Source organism: Miniopterus schreibersii (assembly GCF_964146895.1).
Source record: "Miniopterus schreibersii genome assembly, chromosome: 2".
NCBI classification, from domain to species: domain Eukaryota; kingdom Metazoa; phylum Chordata; class Mammalia; order Chiroptera; family Miniopteridae; genus Miniopterus; species Miniopterus schreibersii.
Window position 1 is genome coordinate 93,157,949 of NC_138102.1, and position 23,102 is coordinate 93,181,050.

Genomic DNA, 23,102 nt, shown 5'->3' on the forward strand with positions numbered 1-23,102 from the left:
TCATTGATGTTTCTATCTCTCCCTCTCTCTTCTTCTCTCTAAAATCAATAAAGATATATTAAAAAATAAATAAATGTACTGAGCGCTGGGTGATTTAGCTTAGTGGATAGAGTGTTGGCCCTTGGACTAAAGGGTCTGGGATTCGATTCTGGCCAAGGACATGTACCTAGGTTGCAGGCTAATCGATTCCCCAGCCCCGTTCAGCGTGCGTGCAGGAAGCAACCAATCGATGTGTCTCCTTCACATCTATGTTTCTCTCTCTTTCTCTGTCTCCCTTCCACTCTCTCTGAAAAAGCAATGGAAAAAATATCCTCGGGTGACGATATAAATAAATGTATTGAACTTTTACTATTGAATTTTTTACTAAAATGGCGTAACGTGTATATGATTTTATATGGTGTTTCATTGCAAAATTTAAGTTACTTTTGGCTATAAAATTTATTATTTATTTTTTAATATATCTTAACTGATTTCAGAGAGAGATAGAAACATTAATGATTAGAGAGTCGTCATTGATCAACTGCCTCCTGCACGCCCCCAACTGGGGATCGAGCCCCTCAACCCGGGCATATGCCCTGACTGGGAATTGAACCTCGATCTCCTGGATTCTAGATCAGTGCTCAACCACTGAGCCACTCTTGGCTGGGCTTGGCTATAAAATTTAAAGGAGCATTTTTACTCCCATTCCTTTTTTTTTTTAATTTGAGTTTATTTGAGCCAAACTTATGCCATGTCAAGAAGCAAGATCTTAAGTGCTCTGAAGATTGACAGTTTTGCAGTTCCTTTTTATACATTTTGGAATTTAATTAAATTTGTTGGCGTGACAGTGGTTAATATGAACATATAGGTTTCAGGTGTAGGTTTCTATGTTACAAGATCTGTATAGTGCTCTGTATGCCCACCACCCAAAGTCCTATCTTCTCCTGTCACCATTTATTAAGACCCCCTTCACTCCATACCCCCTTTCCTCTGGCAACCACCACACTGCTGCTTGTGTCCACGAGTTTCAGTTTTATGTCTCACATATGAGTGAAATCTTACGGTTCTTAGCTTTTTCTGACTGACTTATTTCACCTAGCATAATATTCTCAAGGTTCATCCATGTCATTGCAAAAGGCAGTATTTCATCCTTTCTTATGGCTGAGTAGTATTTCATTGTGTGCATGTACCATATCTCCTTTATCCAGGCCTCTATTGCAGGACACTTTGGTTGTTTCCATGTCTTGGCCACCGTGAATAATGCTGCAATGAACATAGGGGTGCATATATCTTTGCAAATGCATGTTTTTGAGTTTTCAGGTATATACTCAGGAGAGGGATGGCTGGGTTGTATGGTAGCTCTATTCTTAATTTTTTTGAGGAATCACCAGACTGCTTTCCATAGTGACTGAACCAGTCTACATTTCCACCAGAGGTGAATGAGGGTTCCCTTTTCTCCACAACCTCTCTCTAATGGCAACAACCAAGGCCAGGGAGGTTCGCACTAGATCTGGACATTCCGAAGGAAAACTGTGGGGTAGAAGGATGAGACATGACTTTATTCAGCTGATGGCCATACACGGGGGGCAAAACCATCTCTTCTCCCAGTGGCTGCCAGCTGGGGGTACACGGTGACAAAGCCCAGAAAGTCCTGGGTCAGTCTTAAAGGAGCCAGAACAATAGTGGCTCTCAGTCAGCCAAGGATGGGTCAGACATTAGTCAGCTAATGTGATGTCTCTTATGACTATGCTATACCATGTTTATGTAACTGGGGCTTCTGCCAAGAGAAGGTGACGAGAAAGCCTAAATGTTTTCACTTTCCCCACACTCTCCAAAACGTGTTATTGCTTGTCTTGTTGATAATAGCCACTCAAGCAGGTGTGAGGTGGTATCTCATTGTAGTTCTGATTTTCATTTCCCAAATTGCTAGTGAGGTTGAACATCTTTTCATATATCTATTGGCTGTTTGTATGTCTTCTTGGGAGAGGTGTCTATTCAGGTCCTCTGCCCACTTTTTGATTGGGTTGTTTGTTTGGTGTTGAGTTTTATGAGTTCTTTATATATTTTGGAAGTTAAACCTTTGTTGGAGCTACTGTTTGCAAATATCAGCTCCCGTCTGATTGGCTGCCTCTTTGTTTTGTTTGTTTGTTTTGTTTTTAATCCTCACCCGGGGATATTTTTGCCTTTGCTTTTCAGAGGGAGTGGAAGGGGGGGAGAGAGAAACAGAAACGTCAGTGTGAGAGAGACACATCGATTGGTTGTCTCCCGCACGCCCCCCGACCAGGGCCAAGGATTGCGCCTACAACCAAGGTATCTGCCCTTGGCCAGAATCAAATCTGGGACTCTTCAATCTGTGGGCTGACGCTCTAATCGCTAAGACAAACTAGCAAGGGCTGCCACTTAGTTTTGTTGTCAGAAGCTTTTGCTGTGCAGAAGCTTTTTAGTTTGATATAGTCCCGTTCACTTATTTTTGCCTTTACTTCCCTTGCCTTTGGCATCAAGTTCATAAAGTGTTCTTTACAACCAAGATCCATAAGTTGGGTACCTGTGTTTTCTTTTATGTAGCTTATGTTTCAGGTCTCACATTTAGGTCTTTGATCCATTTTGAGTTAATTTTTGTACATGGGGACAAACTAATCCAGTTTTGTTCTTTTGCATGTGGTTTTCTAGTTTTCCCAGCACCGTTTATTGAAGAGACTGTCTTTGCTCCATTGTGTGTTTCTGGTTCCTTTGTCAAAAATTATCTGCCTTTGTACATGTGGTTTTATTTCTGGGCTCTATTCTGTCCCACTGATCTGTGTGTCTGTTTCTATGCTAATGCCATGCTGTTTTGATTATCGTAGCTCTGTAGTATAACTTGAAGTCAGGTAGCATGATATCTCCAGCTTCATACTTTTTTCTCAGGATTGCTTTGGCTATTCAGGGTCTATTGTGGTTCCATACAAATCTGATGATTTCTCATTCTATTTCTTTAAAAAATGACATTGGTATTTTGATGGGGATTGCATTAAATCTGTATATTGCTTTGGGTAATATGGCCATTTTAACTATGTTGATTCTTCCAATCCATGAACACAGGATATTTTTCCATTTTGTTGTGTCTTTTTTAATTTCTTTTAACGATGCTTTGTGATTTTCAGTATGTAGATCTTTCATGGTCTTTGTTAAGTTTATTCCTAGGTATTTTGTTCTTTTGATTGCAGTTGCAAAGGGAAATGTTTTATGGGGTTGTATGTTTTCTTCATATCTTTTTCTGAAATTTTGTTGTTAGTATACAGGAAGGCATTAGATTTTTGTACATTGATTTGTATCCTGCAACTTTACTGTATTTGTTTATTGTTTCTAATAGTTTTTTGGTGGAGTCTTTAGGGTTGTCTATATATAGAATCATGTCATCCACAAAAAGTGACAGTTTTACCTCTTCCTTTCCTATTTGGATGCCTTTTCTTTCTCTTGCGTTATTGCTCTGGCCAGGACTTCCAGAACTGTGTTGAATAAGAGTGGTGAGAGTGGATATCCTTGTCTTGTTCCTGATCTTAGAGGAAAAGCTTTCCGTTTTTCACCATTGAGTATGATATTAGCTGAGGGTTTATCATATATCACCTTTATTATTTTAAGATACATTCCTTCTGTTCCTATTTTATTGAGAGTTTTAATCATAAATTGATGTTGTATCTTATCAAATGTTTTTTTTGCGTGATTCATAAGATCATATGATCTTTATCTTTTCTTTGTTAATGTGGTATATTACAGTGATTGATTTATGTATGTTGAACCACCCTTGTGCTCCTGCAATGAACCCCACTTGATCGTGATGTATTGTTTTTTTTTCATGTACTGCTGGATTCTATTTGCTGGTATTTTGTTTAGGATTTTTACATCTGTATTCATCAGAGATACTGGTCTGTGGTTTTCTTTTGTGTGTGTTATCTTTGCAAGGTTTTTGTATTAGGGTTATATTGGCCTCACAAAATATGTTAGGAAGTTTTGCCTCTTCAATTTTTTGGAAGAGTTTGAGAACAATAGCTATCAAATCTTCTTTGAACATTTGGTAGAATTCACTGGTAAAGCCATCTGGTCCTGGACTTTTATTTTTTGAGAGGTTTTTGGTGGTGGTTTCCATTTCCTCGCTGCTGATTAGTCTATTTAGATTTTCCAATTCTTTATGATTCAGTCTAGGAAGGTTTTATATTTCTAGGAACTTACCCACTTCTTCTAGGTTTTTTAATTTGATGTCGTATAGTATTTCATAATATTCGAGTATGATCCTTTGTGTATCTGTGATGTCTGTGGTGACTTCTCTCCCATTTCTGATTTTGTCTGTGTGGGTCTTTTCCCTTTTTTCCTTAGTGAGTCTAGCCAGGAGTTTGTCAATTTTATTAATCTTTTCAAAGAACCAGCTTTTTGTTCAATTAATTTTTTGTATAGTCTTTTTGTTCTCTTATTTCATTCAGTTCTGCTCTAATTTTTATAATTCCCTTTCTTCTGCTGACTTTGGGTTGCTTTTGGGTTTTTTTCTAGTTCTCTAAGATGTGATGTTAGGTTGTCTACTTGGGATTTCTCTTGTTTCTTGAGATAGGCTTGTAATGATAAGCTTTGATATGTTGTATTGTCATTCTCATTTGTCTCTATCTTTTGATCTCATCTTTTATTTCTTCTTTGACCCAGTCATTTTTCAGTTGTATGTTGTTTAATCTCCATGTATTTGTGGGTTTCTTGACTTCCTTTTTGCAGTTGATTTCTAAGTTCAAGGCATCGTGGTCAGAGAATATGCTTGTTACAATTTCAGTCTTCTTAAATTGGATAATGCTAGTTCTGTGACCCAACATATGGTCTATCCTTGAGAGTGTCCCATGTGCCCTGGACAAGTATGTATAATCTGATGTTCTGGGATGAAAGGCTCTGTAAATGTCAGTTATGTCCATTTGCTCTAGCATTTCACTTAAGGTCAATATTTCTTTATTGATTTTCTGTTTGATTGATCTATCTAGAACTGTCAGTGGAGTGTTAAGGTCCCCAACTATAATTGTGTTTTGTTCTGTTCCTCCTTTCAGTCCTGTGAGTAGTTGCTTTTTATATATTTCGGTGCTCCCTGGTTGGCTGCATTATATAAGAAGTGTTATGTTTTCTTGAGGTAGTGTTCCCTTTATCATTATAAGTATCCATCTTTGTCTCTTGTTATCTTTGTTGTCTTGAAATCAATTTGGTCAGATATAAGTATGGCTGCACCTGCTTTTCGGTGGATGTTATTTGCTGGGAGAATCATTTTCCACCCTTTTACTTTAAATCTACCTTTGTTTTTGCAGCTTAGTTCTGTTTCTTGTAGGCAGTTTATGGTCAGGTTTTGTGTGTTTTTTATCCACTCTGCTACTCTGTGCCTCTTTATTGGTGAATTCAGACCATTTACATTTAGGGTAATTATTGATGTATGAGAATTTCCTATAGCCATTTTCTTTTGTTTCTGGTAGCTCAGTGCCTCCATTGGTTCTTTTCCTTTGTACTTTTGTCTCTTGTTTTTGTTTGGTGGTGTTTCATACTTATTTCGTCTCTGTCCTCTTTTTTTAAGCTGTGTGTCCTGGTTTAGGAATTTTTGTGTGTGGTTACCATTATGTTTATAAAAAGTAAAATTGCATATGTACAATAGTTTTTTTCTTCCAAGTGCATCTGATGTTCATCCTCCTTTTCCAGTTCACACCTTTACCACCTTCCCCTTTATGTTTTTGTTGTCATAAATTATCCGTGTTTATGCTCTAAGTTTTTTGATGATCTTCCTCGTAGTTTTGTGACTTTCTGTTCTTTGTTTCAGGTAGAATAACTTCCTTGAGTATTTCCTGCAATGGAGGTTTTCTAGTGATAAAATTTCAAAGCTTCTGTATGTCTGGGAGCATCTTTATTTCTCCTTCATATTTAAAGGAAAATTTTTATCGATTTATTATTCAGACCTTTAGATATTTGGTTCAAATCTCTTCTTTTTTTTAATTAATTTATATTTATTTTTGAAAGTATTACAAATGTTCCCTTTTTCCCCCATTAGTCGCCTCCACCCTGCACCGCTTGCCCCAGGCCTTGACCACACTATTGTCTGTGTCCATGGGTTATGCATATAAGTTCTTAGGTTAATCTCTTCCCCACCCACCCCTGCCTTATCTCTGAGATTTGTCAGTCTGTTCCGTGTTTCTGTCTCTGGATCTATTTTGTTAATCAGTTTATTTTATTTTGTTCGTTAGATTTCACAAATGAGTGATATCATGTGATACTTGTCTTTTTCTGGCTGGCTAATTTCGATTAGCTTAATACTCTCCAGGTCCCACCATGTTGTCTCCAAGGGTAAGGGATCCTTCATTTTTACAGCTGCATAGTATTCCATGGTGTGAATGTCCAAGAAGATGCTTGATATGATTTCAGTCTTCTTGAACTTGTAGAGACTTGTTTTGTGTCCGAACATGTGGTCTATCTTTGAGAATTTCCCATGTGCACTTGAGGAGAATATATATTGTACAGCTTTGGGGTGAAATGTTCTGTGAATGTCAATTAAATCAATCTGATCTCTAGTGTGTCATTTAGAATCACTGTTTCCTTGTTGATATTTTGTCTGGAAGATCTATCCAGTAAAGGCAGTAGGATGTTAAAGTCCTCTACTATGACTGTCTATCTCCTTTAAAGTCCTCCAGAAGTTGTTTTCCTTTTCTTCAGCCTGTGTGAGCCTTTTGTTCTGAGGTGGGACTCTTGTAGACAGCATATATTTGGGTTTTGTTTCTTATTCAGCTACCCTGTGCCTTTTTATTGGAGCATTTAATCCATTTACATTTAAACTTATTATTGATAGGTACTTATCTATTGCCATTTTATTTCTTTTTGGCTACATTTCTCGTCCTCTATTTTAACTTCTTGTTACAGCAGTCCCTTTAACATTTCTTGCAATGCTGGTTTGGTCTTGATAAACTCCTTTAGCCTTTTTTTTGTCTGGGATGCTCTTTCTTTCCCCATCTATTTTGAATGATAGCCTTGCTGGATAGAGTAGTCTTGGTTTCACATGTTTGTTTTGCATTACCTTGAATACTTCATGCCATTCCCTTCTGGCCTGTAGAGTTTCTGATGAGGAATCAGCTAAATCCTTATGGGAGCTTCTTTGTAGGTAACAAATTGCTTTTCTCCTGCTGCCTTCAAAATTCTCTCTTTGTCTTGAAATTTTGGCATTTTAATTATGATTTGTCTTGGCATAGCCCTCTTTGGCTTCTTCTTGCGTGGGACTCTCTGTGCCTCCTGAACTTGTGTGACTTTTTCCTTGACCAGGTTAGGGAAGTTTTCTGCCATTATTTCTTCAAACAGGTTCTCTAACCCTTGCATACTTTCTAGATCTTCTGGAACTCCTGTGATATGAATATTGTTATGTTTCATGCTGTCCCACAGCTCCCTTAAACTGTCCTCCTGTTTTTTAATTGTTTTTTATTTTTTGGTTTTCTGATTGAGTTATTTTTTTCCCTACCCTGTCTTCTGATTCACTGATTCAATCCTTGGCTTCCTCTAATCTGCAGTTTATTTATTCCAGTGTTTTTTTTTTATTTCTACTATGTCATTCTTAATTTCCTTCATAGTTTCCATTTCTTTTCTCATGTTGTTGAGCATCCTTACAGTCAGTATTCTAAACTCTGTATCTGATAGATTACTTATCTCCATTTCATTTGGCTCTTCTTCTGGAGAATTCTTTTCTTTCATTTGGGGCTTGTTTTGTCTCCCCATTTAGGCCGCTTTTTTTTTTTTTATGTTTCTATGGATTAGGTAGATGTGCTAGGACTCTCTGTCTTTTTAGAGGTTCTCTCATGCAGGCTAATGTCAGACACAGTTTGTAAGTGGCCTTGAGTACCCTGTTTGAAGTTTTCCACACTCCACAGCTTGTGGTCCCCTCGGCCAGGGCTGAGTGTATTAGGACCAGGATCACGATGGGCACCAAGGTTTGCTTTTCCAAGCCCTGGGTTCAGAAGCAAATCAGGCAAGGACTCAAAGCACCCAGAGGCTGTTATTGAGTTTCTTACAGCCTCATGCTGTAGAATCTCCACAGGGGGCGATGAGAGCTTTTCCAACAGGGTAGGGCATTGCTTCCCCCCCAGGCAAAAGCTGCTTGGAAGGTAAATGTCTGCCTAAGAAAGATGTCCTCTGCAGTATGGGGCAGTGACTTACCACAGGGATCCATATTGCTGCCCTCTGCCCTTTATTCCCCTGCCAGCACACCTGGATTCTCCTCACAGAGCTCTAGTTGAGCCTGCCCTCCCTCAGCCTGAGTCCAAGGTGAGTGACTGCACTCAAAACTTTGTGTGTTGGCCCTTTAATAGGGTGCCTGCATTTCCAGCCATCTGTCCCTGGCAAACAGAAACCCTGCTGCTTTTCACAGCCAGGTGTTATGTGGGCACCTTTCTCAGTTCTCTTGCTCTGGGTTGGGGAGCCCAGCTTGGGTTTTAGACCCCAGAGTTCTCCTGGGAACCCGCCCACAGCTGAGATATCCCTCCAGACCTTCAGCTGCTGCCTATGGCCAGCCCTCTCGTGCCTCCGCACTTCCAGTCACTATGTGGTCTCCACTTTTCATGCTTGGTTATGAGAGTGCTCTCCAGCTAGTCTTCAGTTACAGTTGATTATTCAGGATGATTTTTCTATATTTTAGTTGTAATTCCAGTTTGGTCCCAATCCGCCACTCTTGTAATCCAGTTCCACTCTCTTCTTGTTTGTTGAGTTTTGCCGAATATAATTCTGATGGATTCTTTTGTAGGTCACATCTCTCTTTTCCCTGGCTCTGAGAATTTTTTGTGATTAATTTTTGATAGTTTTAATAGAATGTGCCCTGGAGAGGGCTTCTTTGGATTGAGGTAACTAGATGTTCTGTTTGCTTCTTGGATTCGAGGAGCTAGTTCTTTCCATAGGTTTAGGAAGTTCTCATCCACTATTTGTTGGAATAGACTCTCTGTTCCTTTGTCCCTCTCATCGTCTTCCATTTGCCTGTTATCCTAATATTGCTTTTTCTGATGGAGTCAGATAGCTCTCGTCGAGCTCTTTCATTTTTCTTTATGCTCAGGTCTCTCTCTTCTTCCCTCTGCGTCACTTCTAGATTCTTATCTTTGATATCACTAATTCTTTGCTCCATCTCATTGGCTCTGTTTTCTTTGCTCAGTAGCTCATTCCTAATCTCCTTAATAGCATGCTTCATTTCCAGGATTTCTGATTGCTTCCTTTTTAAAGTTTCAATCTCTTTGGTAAAGTATTCGTTTTGTTCATTGATTTGTTTTCTGAGTGCACTTAATTGCCTGTCTGTAGTTTTTCGCATCTTGAGTATTTTCAGAACTGCAGTCTTGAAATCTCTGTCATTTGTATCGCATTTCCATGTGTTCCAGCTTGCTTTCTGGCGATTTCTTTCATTTTCTTTTTGATCATCCTCGTTACCGTGGTTATTCATGGTATTTTCTACTCTCCTTTGTCTACGCATAAATATCCCTTCTATAGCAACATTCTCTGAAGAGGCCTTTCAACTATTTTCCAGTAGATGGCTGTGAATTGCAAGATTTTTTTACCTCTGTGATCTCCCAGATTTGATTTCCATGGTTTTCATAAGAGCGCTTGCCGGTGGGGTTTGTTTGCCTTCACCATAATGGCAGCCCCGGTCCTCTTTGGGGCCCAGCCCCAAGCACCAAACCCGGGTATCAGTGAGAGAAAAACAGCAGTTCCACTGCAATAGCTCTTGTTTTACAGATAAGATGTTCTTCGACCCAACACTGAGGGCAGTGGGAGGCAAGTTTAGGGAGTCCAAGGGGCAGCAGTGTCTCTCTCACATTGATGTTTCTTTCTCTTGCCCCCCTTCACTCCTTCCACTCTCTCTAAAAATCAATCAAAAAAATATCCTTGAGTGAGAATTAACCAAAAAAATAAGGAAATTCTGCTGCATGCTACAACATGGATGAATCTTGAAGACATTATACTATGTGAAATAAGCCAAGGTGAGAGGAAATAGGGAGTTATTGTTTAATGGGTACAGAGTTACCATTTGAATGATGAAAAAGTACTGGAAGTAGATAATGGTAACAGTTGCACAGTATTGTAAATGTATGTAATGGTACTGAATTGTACACTTAAAATGGTTTAAAAGATATATTTTATGTGTTTTTAGTAAAAAAAAATTTTTAAAGCAAAAGGGAAAGGCCAATAAATGTACTGCTATTACCAGTATTTCCTTTGTATACAAAGGATGCTACAAGACTGGATTATATCGTAAATATTCATGCTAAGTCAGTATGGAAATGAAACTTTATTGAAACTTTGTTTTCTCAATACAGTTGATAGGTAATCTAAAAATTATTCTTGCCCCAAATATATGATTATTCTATGTATATATCAGTTCCTGATAAATTTCCTTTGTTAGTTATGATTTCAGATGTGCTCTTAAAAGGAGGGTTTACACAATATTAGAGATCTTAACTAAGGAAGGAAATTCATCAGGAACTTTTTAGGGGAACTAAAAAGAGCAGTAAGTTAGTCGGTATTCTGTTAGGTCAAATTTGGGTTGTGGAGTGGTCAGTCTAGAGAATCTTTCTCCCCAGGGATAATAACCGTATCTAAATCCCTGCAAAAGATGAATAGAAAATTAGATTTCGAAAGCACATAAGGAAGCACCACTCTGAACAATAGTTGGTACACACAGTAAACAAAAAAGAAATATATTTAACATTATCAGATATAAAAAGGAGTTGTAAACATAAGGGGAAAATAACCTTGATGAAAATACAGACAGATTCAAAGGAAACAAATATAACTCTTAGAAATGTAAAGTATGATTATTGGAATAATAACTTAATGACCAGGTTAAACAGTTTAGGTACACATCAAAAAGAATCAACAAACTGGAATGTGTATTTGGGGGATTAGATGAAGTTCTGCACTGAGACAAAGAAGATAGATGAGATGAAAGTAGTTACCTTTGGTTAATCATTCTATGTTCAGTCATGAAAATTACATATGGGTCTTTGGTTAAATAGTTACAGAAATAAAAATGTTAAAAGGGACTTCTGAGTTAGCACCCCTAAAGCAATGAGAACAAGGAAGAGGTTGGGATTATGAGAATCTAGAAGTTGAGTGGGGGTTCTCCAGACTTGGACCTCAGACATCGGAAGATGGGTGCTGCTGGTACTTCTGAAGCCAGGCAGCAAGCTGATTCTGGGACTAACCAAAGAACCTAGTTATCAGGGCCAACTGCATCTCCCCGGATAAAGATACTGCTATTGGCCCTGGCCACTGTAACTCAGTTGAGCATAGTCCCATTGAGAGGTCACCAGTTCAATCCCGGGCCAGGGCACATGCCCAGGTTTCGGGCTTGATCCCCAGGAGAGGAGACATGCAGGAGGCAGGCGATCGATGTCTCTCTCTCTCCTCCTCCTCTTCCTGTCTTTCTTTAGAATCAATAAAAACATATTTGAAAAAAAATACTACTATTGCAGGCATGGTGTTGAACAGCAACAGCAAGCAAACAAGAAGAAATAAACCCCTTCCCTCATCCTGCCTCTCCCACTCTTCCTCTAGTACTCCCTCTTCTCACAAAATATATAAAGCCAGTAGAGAATGGAGAAATGATGGACATGGAGCTGATAAAAATAGTTTAATAAAGACTCAGGTAGCATATAGCATGAAAGACCCAATATGTCTCCTATAAGTTCTAAAATGAAAGAATCAAGGGATTGAGGCAGAGAAAATAATCAGTTATAAGGTTGAGATTTTTTTCTTTCTTAATTACATGAAAAACAAATCCTTGGATTTAGAAAGCAAGGAGAGTTATGTAAATTGTATATAAATTACATGTAGACACATGGTACTGAATTATAGAACATACGGCCACAGATAAATAAAAAAACAGCTTGCAAAATACATTTCCTTAGAGGATGTTCTATAACAGTGATAGCAGACTTCTCAGAAGCAAAAATAGGATTCAAGAGAAAATGGAATTGGACTCTCTATTAAGTTTCCTGGGGCTAGCATAACAAATGACCATAACTAGGTGTTTTTTAAACAGCAGAAATATACTTATTCAGAGTTCTGGAAACTAGAAACCTGAAATCTAGGTGTTAGCAAGGCCATACACTCTATGGAGGCTTCTTCCAGTTTCTCTGGTTCCTGGCATTCCTTGGATTATGGCACTATCTGAAAACTTAGAACAGAATGGATATCTATAAGAAAAATCGAAGTAGACATTCTATTTAAAGGGGAGACCTAAGAACTATTCCCCTTTAAAGTCAGGAAGAAAGCAAAGATTTCGTCTGTCATTGCTTCTGTTTCACATTGTATTTTATAAGGGTTCCTTCTCTAGAAAGGAAAAGTGTGTGTGTGTGTGTGCGCGCGCGCACACATTGTATACATATATATGGCTAGGTAGCTGGATTCATTATCGTTATACAAATACTAGTATGGATTTTTTTCCAAAATATATTGTGACCCAATAGCAAGAGAATTCTAACACTCAGATGGTGTTCTCTAAATATAATTTTTGTCTAGAAGGAACCAAGACTGGAGAAATGACTGATTCCAGTACTGTGGCAGTAAAAATACAAGGTGAACTTAGACTAATTTATAACAGAAAGCAAGGAAGCATCAAAGTTCTATCCAAAAATATAGGAGCCAACTGGGAGTCTAAATGGCCAAAATGGGACATTTTGAGCATTGATAAAACAAACAAAAATCTCAATAGATTTTTAAAAATCAAAAAAAGTTAAATATTTATGTGTTCACAATGGTAGTATTTTTTTTTAAATCAGTGATCACCTTAGGAGTTGAATGGGACAACTTGCTATTCTAAAAAATGGTAAAATAGAAAGAAACAAAGCATTTTTGTTTTCTTTACAGATTTTAATTTCAGAATATGCAAATAATTGAGGAGTAAAAGAAGAATTTGGTTAATAAATGTAGCAGGAATAATAGATTAGAATAACAAGTAATGAGAAAGTGGGTCTAGGCAAAGCTTTTCTCAACCAAGGTTTCAGGAAATTGTTATGCCCTAATGCCCTAAAGTAGAAATCTGCTAACTTCTGTAAAGGGCCAGATAATAAATATTTCAGGCTTAGCAGCCATAGAGTGTTGTGCTCCCATAAAACTTTATTGTAACAAAAGCAGTCAGCTAGTTGCCCTACATAATATAGTGGCTGTTTTGCAAACCTCTGCCCTAAAGCATCCATTGTATACAATGAATTAACTTCTATTCATCTTTAGAGGTACTAGATACAGACCTTGGAATTTTTGAGGAAACTAATGTTTCCTCAAACACAACTAATGTTCTTTGCAGCTTAATTCTGTCTTAGAACTCTGGTTAATCTTTAGATGAAAAGACTGATGAGAAAGAATCAGGTTAACTGATGAAATTTAACATCACAGGAGATCAAGCTTCGATTCCCAGTCAGGGCACATGCCCGGGTTACCGGCTCAATCCCCAGTATGGGGCGTGCAGGAGGCAGCCAATCAATGACTCTGTCATCATTGATGTTTCTATCTCTGTCTCCTTTTCCCTTCTTCTCTCTGAAATCAATAAAGACATATTTTTTAAAAAAGGAAAGTATACAGCATCATCTGTGAATTAATACTGCCAAAAAATCAAACCTGTTTGATCACAGCCTCTAGATATAACTACCAGTTTTACAGGAAATTCAAGGGGTAGAGGAACACGTGACACCACAATGAGGATGCCGTCAGCTAAATCCATAATGTGGGAAAGTCTGCAAGAACAAATGACCAAGTTTCTCCAACAAATAAATTGGAGGGAACACTTAGAAATCAACTGGATTTAAGAGACATTATCAACCACATGCAGTATATGGACCTTTTTGGATTTAATTTTAAAAACACACACCTTTTAAAAAAATATATTGAACATGTGGAAAATTTGACCCTGATTCAATATTTAATAATAAATAATTTTATAGTCTTAAAATTCATACAGAAGAGCAAAGGGCCAAGGATAGCTAAGGTAATTTCCCAAAACTATAGTAGGAACACTCATTCTTCCAAATAACATAAGTGACAATGAATGAGATCATGGTATTGTTATAGAGATGGATGACAAGAGCAGTGAAATAGAATACCCAGAAACAGACCTTGGCAGGGGGAGCATGTGAGATCTTTAATAAGTGGTACCAGTACAGCTGCTTATTGATGGGGTTGTGGGGATGGGTAACATCTCTTGCTTCTTATACAAGAATAAGTTCAAGATAGACTAAAGGCCACAACCTTTTTGAAGAAAATATAGGTGAATATCTTCAAGATGTTGAGATTTAAAAAATTTTTTTAAATACAAAGAGTTGCCTGGCTGCCGTGGATCGGCAGTTGAACATCGACCGATGATTCAGGAGACTGAGGTTTAATTCCCAATCAGGGCACATGCCCAGGTTGCAGGCTCGATCCCCAGTAGAGGATATGCAGAAGGCAGCCGATCAGTGGCTCTCTCATCATTAATGTTTTTCTCTCTCTCTCTCTCTCTCTTCCTCTCCCTTCCTCTCTCTCAAATCAATAAAGACATACAAAATAAATAAATTTTTAAATACAAGTTCAACTGTAAGTGGAGAGAGATTGATGCATTTTACTCCATTAATTTTTTAAAACTTACATATGGCAGAAACACCATAAACAAAGTGAAAAAAAAGACAAACCATGGAGTAGAAAAAGGTAATTTTCATACATAATCAAAAAGATTATTTAAAGCACTTCTCCAAATTAGTAAGAATTCCAAAACCCACAGAGGGGGGAAAAAGGGGCTAAAGTATGTAAGCAGGAAATTCACAGAAGAGGATTGCAAATGCCAGTAAACTGAAAATTTGTTCATTATTATTCCAATGAGAAAAATGAAAATGAAACCATCAGAATTCCATGCCATAACGATCAGTTCGCCAAAATGCTAACTTTTATCTTACCAACTGAGGGTGAGGTAACTAAGATCACTATTGAAAAAAATAGCTATGACCCTTTGGAAAGCACTTTGACAATGTCTTATAAGTTAACATATATACTCCTCTATCTGGCACTTCTACTGCTGGATTTGTATCCTAGAGGGCTTTCATGAATATGCACAAGAGGACTTGTTAAAAGAATGGTTATTATAATACTGTTGCAAATTGCAGTCAACTAGAAAAGGATTAAATTGAGAAATACTATATTAAAGTTAAGGTAGAAATTTTAATTAAGCTTTGACAGTTCGGTAGTATTCATTAATGTAGCTACACTTTTCTATAAGCTTAAAGTCGTTCTCTTTTTTAAAAAAAAAACACAATAAAAGTTGTTGATAGCAAAATGCCTTTCATTAATTAAAGCAGATGCTCTAAGTTTACAAATGAAAATAATGCAGGAACAGAAACACAAGTCAAATAGAACTTAACAAGAAAAACACTTCGCAGAAACACTGCTCATAGCAATGGAAGACATGGGACCTATCCCTTGGGGAAAAGAACAAGATCTATCCTGTCTTCTCCCTTCTGTTTTGGTGTCTAAAAGTGTTCTTCATCCCCCCCGCCTTTTTCTCCTGACCTTCCTATTCCTTACTGGCATTGAGTGCCCCTTGGGCATGGCTATGAGCCAGGAAAGAAATCATCCATGCCATTTCCAGCTGGCATCTTTTCCAGTGTTCCCAGCCAGACTTACTACTACCACTGGCTTAGAAGGGACCAGCTGCCAGTGTGGGGATGGGTTGAGGAGCAAATACAATTGATGTATGTGGATGCCTTTGTAAATGCAAAACCTTGAGAGCTTGGAGATGTATATAAAATCCTGTATATGTTTCATTTGAGATTCTGGTCCTAAAAATGTATGTGTTTGTTTTGGGGGGTTTTTTAAAATTTATTTTTCTTGATTTTTAGAGACAGGAAGGGAGGGGGAGAGAGAGAGAAACATCAGTGAGAGAGAACCATCTTGACTCCCTCCTGCACGCCCCCTACTGGGGATCAAGCCTGCAACCTGGGCATGTGCCCTGACTGGGAATCAAACGGGCAACCTCGGTACATAGGACACCACTCAACCAACTGAGCCTCACCAAGCCAGGGCTCTATGTTGCTTTGTAGAAAGAGGAAAGGCCTCTGGTAGTACAAAAATAATCCTTACTCAGCCTTCTGGGGTTTTTTTTTCCTTTTTCATCTAATTTCAGTATTCTTCAGCCCTGCTCTTTTCCCTTCCCTCATTCCAGTGCTTGCCATCTGTAGGATCATCCTACTTACCAAAAAGAGAATGGCAAAGGAAGCACAAGTGACTTCATGATACTCCTTTGTGATCTTTATTTCTTCCTTCTCTCACAATGATAAGGATATTTAATCAACATCTTCTTAAGTAGAAAGTACTTAACTCATTTGTACCATGATGCTTTGTTTCCATTGTAGACCGAGCTAAGAGGAGAAAGCTCAGGGAAGAAAGGGCATGGCTGCTGGCCCAAGGGAAGGAGCTCCCCCCAGAGCTTTCCCACCTGGACCCTAATTCCCCCATGAGGGAAGAAAAAAAGGCTAAAGACCTGTGAGTATTTAATGATACTAACAATAGCAACCTTTAACATTTATTAAGCATTTAGGCATTGTGCTAATAAGTACTTTTCTCATTTAACCCTTAAAATAACTGTGTGGTAGGTGATATTCAATGTTCATGAGCTTCTCATTCTGTTATGCTTTTTTGGATTATTCTTTATGTCACAAATATTCATTAGAGTAAAATAAGACCTTGGAAAGAATGTGCTGTTAAATAACTAACACAGGATCATAAATTAAGTTTTGGGTCATCTAAGCCACCCAATCGTTTTACAGATGAGAAAGATGATACTCCCTTTTCTGCTAAAGTATGCTAACCCTCATCTTTCTTCGTAATTATTTTCTGGAGTGTTATCACTGTTACAAACTTATCTGTAATAAAAATTATTGGATCTATTCCAAAACTTGGTGCAACCAGCTGTGTCTGCGTTTGAATTAAGAGTTAAGGAGAGATCAAAGTTACTATTTTCTTATTTTGTGATTTACAGCTTTGAGTTGGATGATGATTTCACCGCCATGTATAAAGGTCAGTTTCCATTCTCAACTATTGTGTTTCTGATAAAAGTACTCCTATGTGAGTGTATTAAGTTCTCTTCTTTGGCTCTCAGTTCTAGATGTGGTGAAAGCTCACAAGGATTCCTGGCCCTTTTTGGAACCTGTGGATGAGTCATATGCCCCAAACTATTATCAGATTATCAAGGTAGTTAAACCCACTATGCAGTTTTAACTATTGTGACTTGTGTTTTGCTCTTGCTTTTTGTTGTTGTTTTTTATTTTGTTTTGTTTGAGTTCATTTATTGTTCCTTGAGAGTCAGGGTTGCTGGATGTATACCAGGCTTTTGAGCAACTCAAAAAGGTATGATTCCTTTGCCTCACAGATTATAAGATGTTTTCTTCAGCATATTATAATTAAATGTGTCCTATTTTAGATCCCAATGGATATTTCAAGCATGGAGAAGAAACTAAATGGAGGTTTATACTGTACCAAGGAGGAATTTGTAAATGACATGAAGACTATGTTCAGGAATTGTCGAAAATATAATGGGGAAAGTAGTGGTAAGTGGTGAAAGGGTTTGCTCTGGATGCACATTGACTGTACCATTGTAACCAAGAATAAAATGCCTTTTCTTTTAGAAATATGTATCCTAATGACTCAGACCGTTTGTTCCTTCTGCAATTTAATTAAATTTTTACTGGTTTGGTGTAATGGTCCTAGAGTCACTGTTCAGCCATACAGCCTAGAGCCTCTTAGGACAAGAAACTCAGAGTTTGCCCCAATAGCATCTTTTGTTTATCAGTAGAATTGTCTTTTGTGACCTATAAAAGCTATACCTGGAGGGCAATCCTTATATCTTCCTGTAGAGTATACCAAGATGTCGGATAATTTAGAGAGGTGTTTCCATCGGGCAATGATGAAGCATTTTCCTGGCGAAGATGGAGACACAGATGAAGAATATTGGATCAGAGAGGATGAAAAGCGGGAGAAGAGACGCAGTCGGGCTGGGCGAAGTGGTGGAAGCCACGTATGCACCCGCTCCAGGGACTCCGAAGGGCCCAGCAGGAAACAGCAGCCTGTGGAGAATGGAGGAAAGTCATTGCCGCCTGCACGCCGAGCTCCCTCTTCTGGGGATGATCAGAGCAGCAGCTCCACACAGCTCCCTCTGGAGGTGGGCACCTCAAATAGCCGAGTCCTTCCTCGTCCCCTGCATTATGGTGGGATGCCCAACCAGGCATCCCTTTTAAACCAGATGGTAAGAAATAACAAATTCTGCTAAGGTTTCTCCTAGTTGGTAAATTCAAAGGAAAGGAAAACCTTTTCACTTGGCTCCTCTTCCATGATAATTTTGCTGTATATGAGCGGGGTTTTTTTTCTCCCCACATCTCTCCTTCCTTTATTATTCATTCATTTCAAATCCTCCTCTCTTACTCATTTGAACCACACATTCTCAATGTGGGCAAAAATTGGGATTAAAAAATCATTCTCAAGTCGTCTTACGTATAAAGTGCAGAGGTACAGCTCCAGCCAGGTGGCTCAGTTGGTTGGAGCATCATCCCGTACAAAAAAAAGGTTGCAGGTTTCTTTCCCAGTCATGGCACATGCCTGGGAGGTTGCAGGTTCAATCCCTGGTCGGGGCCCATACAGGAGGCACCCAGTTGATGTTTCTTCCCCTCTCTCCTTCCCTTCCTCTCTCTTTCTCTCTAAAATCAATAAAATATTCTCAGGTGAGGATTAAAAAAAGAAAGCACAAGCTACATACAATACAAACGATATACAGCCTCTCTGTGGTATTAAAATTTCATGGTGGGGGGCAATTAGGGGGGGGAATTGGCTAACAAGGCTCTTGGCGGTGAGGGGACAATCATGAAAAAGATAAACAAGTTTTTCTCAGCTAGAGACGGAAAGTGCTTTGGGGTCAGGAGCTAGTCCTGATCTAGGTGAGCCCATGTGCTAGCAGTCTTCCCTTCTTGGTACTCTGTGCTGGGTGTTAGTGGTCTGTTATGTTCATCTTCAGGAAAGTCCTTATTTTCTTTCTAATGTCTGTGCTTTCTTTTCCCACTCCCACTCTTTGCCTTTACGCAATACCCTACAGAGGCCAGCAGTACCAGGAACATTTGGCCATCTTCAAGGATCAGATCCTGCCAACTTATATGTCCCCTCTAGAGTCCCAGAACCACACCCTGGAGAGCCTATACAGCAGCACCAGCCTTTTGCCATGCAGGTAAGCAACCTACTCATTATATGCAGGTACAAAGAATCTCAAAGGTAACTTTTAGAAATACAGTCTTTTCCCAGGTTAAATTTAATTATCTCCTATTCTGTAGAGTATGTTACTATAGATGAAGCATACTACAAGGTATACCTTATTCTATGGGCCTATCTTCTCTTTTCTTGTTGCCAGCCTCCAGTTGGAATTAACAAACACCGAGGACCCAGGCTGGGCATGCCTGAAGAGAAGCAAGTGTGTGGGGGACTGAGGCACCTTTCTAACATGGGATCACATCCTGGATCCTTGCCTCTTGGGCAGATGAGTGGCCCCAGTCAGGATGGAAATATGTATTCCCTAACTCAATTCCAGCCAGCATTTATTCCACCCAGACATGGAGGGGTTCCAGTCCGACCCCCAGACTTTCCTGAAAGCTCAGAAATTTCTCCCAGCCACATGTACCGATCATACAAATACCTGAATCGAGTACACCCTGCTGTCTGGAATGGGAACCACGGTGCTACAAACCCAAGACCCTTAGGGCCAGATGATAAGCCCCTCATGGGACCAGGACCCTCTCACCAGCCTCGTACTCTTGGTCACATGATGGATTCCCGAGTGATGAGACCACCTCTTCCTCCAAACCAGTGGACTGAACAGTCAAGCTTTCTACCTCATGGTGTTCCTTCTTCAGGGTATATGCGACCACCCTGTAAATCTGGTGGGCATCGGTTACAGCCACCTCTAGCACCAAATCCCCTGTTTGGAGCACCCTCCCAGGTTCTGCGAGGGGTGCAAGGAGGGGACTCCATGATGGACAGCCCAGAGATGATCGCCATGCAGCAGCTTTCCTCCCGCGTTTGCCCGCCAGGTGTGCCTTACCACCCCCAACAGCCTGCTCCCCCCCATTTACCTGGCCCTTTTCCACAGGGTGCACACTCAGCATCAGTTAGTGTGTCAACCCCCAAGCCTGCCTTGGGGAACCCTGGAAGTACACAGGATAACAGTGAAATACAAGAGCTTGGAAATGACCGAGGTAATTTACTGTCACTTTTGTCTGACTTCTGGCCCTTTAAGCTATTATTTCATGAATAATCTTTTTACACAGTATCAAACCAAATAAAACCAAATAAACTGGTTTCCAGATTCTCTTTCTTGAACTGCTCAGGGTTGGGCCAATCATGGTATTATTTTTTATCCAAAAGGATTTTGGGCAATGGTGATAACTACATAGATGAAGTACTTGTTTTGCAGGCACCCTTTTTGAGACTTGCATATATTAACTCGTTTCATTCTCAGAACAACCCTTCCAGATAGCTGCTATTATTAGCCTTGTTTTTATAGATGGAAAGTCCAAGACACAAGGATAGTGGATGATTTGCTCTGATCTACCTAGTAAGTGGTAGAACTGAGTTTTGAACCCAGACAGACTGGATCCAGCATCCACGTTTTTAATCACAGCATCATCAAACTGCCTTTAAAAATTTCTTTCTGAAAGTTATCATTATGAAATAAGTTTTCAGTATTTTACTTAAAGTCTAATTATTTCTATCCTTTTATTCCTTGGATACATATCAATATCTAATAAGAATAAAGAATAGTGAGATTGCCCCCAGACAGAATGGCTTAATCGATGGAGCATTATTATCCTGTGCACTGAAAGTTCTCAGCTTTAGGGTACATGTAGGAGGCAACTGGTCAGTGTTTCTCACATGGATGTTTCTCTCTCTCTCTCTCTCTCTCTCTCTCTCTCCCCCCCCCTTCCCCCTTCCCCCCTTCTCTCTAAAATCAATTTAAAATTTTTTTTTTTAAAGCATTCAGATGAGATAAATATTTTTATTCGTTCAGTAAATATTGATTCCCCATTTTGTTCGAATACTGAGGGTATGGTGGGGAACAAAACAGAGTCCCTGCTCTATGGAGTTTATGCTCTGATAGGTCACAAATCAGGGACTGGCCTCCTGAGACCCATCATTCCCTGGTCTCACTGTGTTGTTTTAGAGTCTCCCAGCCTGACCTACAATTCTAGTTACAACCGTACCTTCCTGACATATTCCACATGTATGTACTTAGAGTCCATGCCCTTTCACTAATCTGACTGTGACAACACAGGAGGAGGGAGGCAAGGACATCTCCATTCTTTGACAAACGTTTTGAGTAGCTGTAGTTTCTGGGTCTTGTCTCCTGGTCTTCAAAAGGGAGTGTGCAAGGACCTCAACATCGTGACCCCTTTCAGGAATTCTCAAATTTTCTAGCTGAGCTTTGGCCATACATCTACTTCAACCCTTACTCCCCTTATCTGGCTGCTTACGTTCTTTGCATTATCATCTCCATTGGTATTGTCATTTCAGCTACTGAATTGTTATTTTGTTCTCCATTTTCTTGCAGCAGATCCCTTGCCTGGGCTCGAGAAACCACCAAGTGTTGGTGCCTCAGAGGGGGTGTACCTCAAACAACTACCTCACCCTACGCCTCCTGTACAGACCAACTGTAGCAGGCAGAGCTCACCACAAGAAAGGGAAGCAGAGGGCCCAGAGCTCAAAAACGACTCTGCAGCATCTGAAGGCAACTGTCAGGCAACAAAGGGCAAAAATACCTGGCCCTCGGAGAGTAGCTACACCAGCCCAGCAGCCCAGGGATGTATGAGGGACCTCTCCACTCTGGCAAATAGAGGAGCGCTACCTGAAAATGGAGTGGTGGTTGAAGCACCCCCTTGTGGATCAGAGGAGAAGGGCCTTGATGGTAGTGGTACAGAAAAGCCACTCTGCCCCAGAGGTAAAACATTACAGGAAACCATGCCATGTACAGGACAGAACCCAGCTACACCTCCCAGTGCAGACCCCAGTTTGATGGGAGGCACTGTCAGTCAGTTTTCTCCCTTGTATATGCCTGGCCCAGAATACCCAAATTCAGCTACACATTACCACATCAATTCTGGCCTGCAAGGTCTGGGCCCTGTGATGGGAAGTAAACCCTCAGTATCACATCCTCAGCATTTTCCCCCTAGGGGCTTTCATTCTAACAACCCCCATTCTGCAGTCTTTCCCCGTTACCGCCCCCACCAAGGAATGAGGTATTCCTACCAGCCACCACCTCAGCCTTCCTACCATCACTATCAGAGAACTTCTTATTACACATGTCCACAGGGCTTTTCTGACTGGCAGAGACATCTTCATCCCCCAAGAAGCCCAAGTGGGCCCCCACCTAGTCAGCCTCATCCTCCAAGACCCCTCTTCTCAGATAAGAATGCCATGGTTAATCTACAAGGCTGTGAGACACTGAATGCTGCCTTAACTTCCCCAACCCGCATGGATGCAGTGGCTGCTAAGGTCATTGCAGCTGATGGGCAGAACCCTGGTCCAGAGGAAGAGAAGCCAGATGAATCTATGGAGAGGCCAGAGAGTCCCAAAGAATTTTTAGACCTAGACAACCATAATGCAGCTTCCAAGCAACACAGTTCATTGTCAACCAGCGAGTATCTTTATGGAACTCCTCCTCCACCTCTTGGTTCAGGGATGGGGTTTGGTTCATCTGTTTTCCCACCTCATGGTGTAATGCTACAAACAAGGCCTTCCTATACACCTCAACGACCGACCAGTCATCTCCAGCCCAGGGCATATTCTTCCCCTGTGGCTGCTCACCCACCTCACCATCCAGTAACTGCCCAGCCCAACGGCCTCTCTCAGGAGGGCCCCATGTACCGCTGCCAGGAAGAGAGCCTAGGCCACTTTCAGGCTGTAATGATGGAACAAATTGGCACTGGAAGTGGAATAAGGGGACCTTTCCAGGAAATGTACAGACCATCCAGGTAAGATTGCATTTGATTTATTTTTTTCCCTGAAAAAAGAGTAGATGTTAGTTTTTAAAAGAAAAATGGCCTTAGTAATGAAGATAAACTTTAGTG

The 23,102-nt window shown here is 39.9% G+C and overlaps 1 protein-coding gene across 12 annotated transcripts in view; it reads left to right on the forward strand.

The window, feature by feature from the left end:
• The window catches only part of CECR2 (CECR2 histone acetyl-lysine reader), a 164,918-nt gene that overhangs the window by 132,548 nt on the left and 9,268 nt on the right, over nt 1–23,102 (forward strand). For 7 of the 12 annotated variants that reach the window (XM_081127113.1, XM_081127120.1, XM_081127118.1 and 4 more), the window contains 8 exons: nt 16,356–16,485; nt 16,982–17,019; nt 17,102–17,193; nt 17,423–17,549; nt 17,856–18,244; nt 19,085–19,213; nt 19,394–20,234; nt 21,587–23,006. In XM_081127113.1, the coding sequence (XP_080983239.1) occupies nt 16,356–16,485; nt 16,982–17,019; nt 17,102–17,193; nt 17,423–17,549; nt 17,856–18,244; nt 19,085–19,213; nt 19,394–20,234; nt 21,587–23,006 (3,166 nt within the window). The remainder of the gene's footprint in view (nt 1–16,355; nt 16,486–16,981; nt 17,020–17,101; nt 17,194–17,422; nt 17,550–17,855; nt 18,245–19,084; nt 19,214–19,393; nt 20,235–21,586; nt 23,007–23,102) is intronic. The other 5 variants (XM_081127117.1, XM_081127121.1, XM_081127122.1 and 2 more) reach the window with 3 other exon arrangements.